This window comes from Sphaeroforma arctica (genome assembly GCF_001186125.1).
Source record: "Sphaeroforma arctica JP610 unplaced genomic scaffold supercont1.497, whole genome shotgun sequence".
In the NCBI taxonomy this organism is placed as follows: domain Eukaryota; class Ichthyosporea; order Ichthyophonida; genus Sphaeroforma; species Sphaeroforma arctica.
Window position 1 is genome coordinate 59,597 of NW_014040061.1, and position 2,518 is coordinate 62,114.

At 48.7% G+C, this 2,518-nt stretch overlaps 1 protein-coding gene across 2 annotated transcripts in view; it reads right to left on the minus strand.

Annotated features, from left to right (window-relative positions):
• The window catches only part of SARC_06765, a gene marked incomplete at its 5' end in the record, with an annotated part of 16,087 nt that overhangs the window by 8,571 nt on the left and 4,998 nt on the right, over window positions 1–2,518 (minus strand). For both annotated transcript variants that reach the window (XM_014299324.1, XM_014299323.1), the window contains 3 exons: window positions 109–314; window positions 1,197–1,279; window positions 1,602–1,775. In XM_014299324.1, coding sequence (XP_014154799.1) covers window positions 109–314; window positions 1,197–1,279; window positions 1,602–1,775 — 463 coding nt within the window. The remainder of the gene's footprint in view (window positions 1–108; window positions 315–1,196; window positions 1,280–1,601; window positions 1,776–2,518) is intronic.

A 2,518-nucleotide genomic window follows, 5' to 3' on the forward strand; every position in this document is an offset into this window, starting at 1 on the left:
TATATATATATATATATATATATATATATATATATATATATATATATATATATATATATTTATATATATCCCAGGGACACCATACGTGGCGACAACACTTATCCTTACGTTGTATCCAGCGCCGGATATTGCCCGGGGCGAGAAGTGGCTTCCGCGCATTCCGCATACCCCAGATACGACAAGAGTATGCCTGTGTACTCTACACAAAACCCTGTCAGAGCGGCCTCGCGATACGGCAGCAGTGTCCCATCAGTCATATCGAACAGACCGCGTCGCATTAATTCAACTACGGCGGTACGTCGGCGCAAAGTGGCCTGTAGGTAGAGAGCAGTGGAGGTATAAAGGTACAGGTCAGATGTATATACTACTATACACAAGGAATGCGTGTGTACATAATTACGACTGAACTCTGCCAGTGGGCTTAATAAAAAGTTAAGGCCGTCTCGCGATAAAGCAGCAGAGTGCTGTTTGTCGTATCCTACTGTGCTGTGCGCAAAGACCACCACCAGGGTTCAATTGACGGTAAATTGTCTATAGGTAGTGCTGATCGAGGGACACTACGACAGTATCATGGAACTTAAGACTGTGGCTGTGACTGCGACAAGATCATAAAAGTGTGAACTCCCACGCACGTGCGCAGAAGCGACCTCATGGTTCTGCAGCTAAGTGCTATCCAATACTAATTGGTAGTGGCACACCATCGAGAAGAACAACAAAATGGCGGAGTATGCGAACCCGTATACTATGAGGGAGATATCAAGTAACAACCATTGCACAGATGAGAATTTGTAGTACACTGAAGCCATGCTAGGTGGCACTTAGCTGTGTCTGCAGACTTGCCACTTCCAGAAAGTGTATCTGAAAGTGTGCTTCAGCATGCACCACTGCCACCAACCAATTAAACAAAACACCCGCTTGCTATTCTTCAAACTTGGTGTGTGAGTGTAGAGATGATAACTGCAGCTGAATCAGCTAACCCTGAGCACACAACCATGAGACATCCAAAGCTAAGTACGACCCGCAGAGCAGCTGCCCAGCTTCGAAATGCACCAATTCATGACTGACATATCAAACACTGAAGCTAACCAGGAGCAGAATATTTACCAGGGAGAAGGGACAACAAACCTGATACCAGGCATCTTGCACTAACAATCACATAAACACATTGCCATCAGTAGTGGCACAGATATCCATACCTCGCTCTCGCCTGTGGGTGCAGGTGTTGGGCCGGGGACAGGTGCGGGTGCGGGTGCAGTCGGTGGCCCTCGTGCTCGTGCGCCTATTGCGAATCGTGTGTAGCAATTAGGGGATGTTCAATATACAAGTGGAGGAATACAGAATGGGATCCGATTCGTTTGGATATGCGAGCCGTACTGGCACAGTATCGATTCATGCTCGTAATGTATGATACAACCTAATAGAAATACGAGCGCCATGCGTACGTGCTAATTGGCTGGCAGGTCCAGCACCCAATCAAACACACCGAAATACACGCTCAATCTAAGCTTCACAACCACAGGACGCAGACAGCCCCACATCGATACCCACACGACTTACAACACATCCCCATCCGCACCAGACACACTGCCAAACAGACCCACCTCTGGCCGAGGGAGGCACACGTCCGTTATGATTGGCTGCCACGTCCAGCATGCCATCCAGGCGAATGGTGATCTGCCGCTGTATTTCTCCGTTCTCCATGAGTCGTGTTTGGTACCGCATCGACCCCGAGGCTCCCGGGAGGTGCGCGTGCCACTGCCGCACCTCCTCGCCCGCTGCAAGTAGGTAAAAGTATGTGCGTGGGCTGTGAGTGAGGTAGCTAAAAGTAAGTGCGTAGGCTGTGAGTGAGGTAGGCGAAAGTAAGTACCTGGGCTGTGAGTGAGGTAGGTAAAAGTAAGTGCGTAGGCTGTGAGTGAGGTAGGTAAAAGTAAGTGCGTAGGCTGTGAGTGAGGTAGGTAAAAGTAAGTGCGTAGGCTGTGAGTGAGGTAGGTAAAAGTAAGTGCATAGGCTGTGAGTGAGGCAGGCAAAAGTAAGTGCGTGGGCTGTGAGTGAGGTAGGTAAAAGTAAGTGCGTAGGCTGTGAGTGAGGTAGGCGAAAGTAAGTACCTGGGCTGTGAGTGAGGTGGGCAAAAGTAAGTGCGTAGGCTGTGAATGAGATAGGCAAAAGTAAGTACCTAGGCTGTGAGTGAGTTAGGTAAAGACAGGTGCCTCGGCTGTGAGCGGTCTCATTCTGGGGGATGGATATAGATAGCGTGAAGCTTTGTGTGTGGTGGTTAACTCGCATTCGAACACCTAAGTTTTGAGTTCAGACATGTGGGGATGGAGTTTGCACGATCTCGAGTCTGTCGGCGGGTACGAGTCGCATAAAACCTGTCAACAATAAGCACGCGTCGGTATTGGTACCTTACCGACAACGCAATATATCTATATATATATATATACGTGTGTGTGTGTGTGTGTGTGTGTGTGTGTGTGTGTGTGTGTGTGTGTGTGTGTGTGTGTGTGTGTGTGTGTGTGTG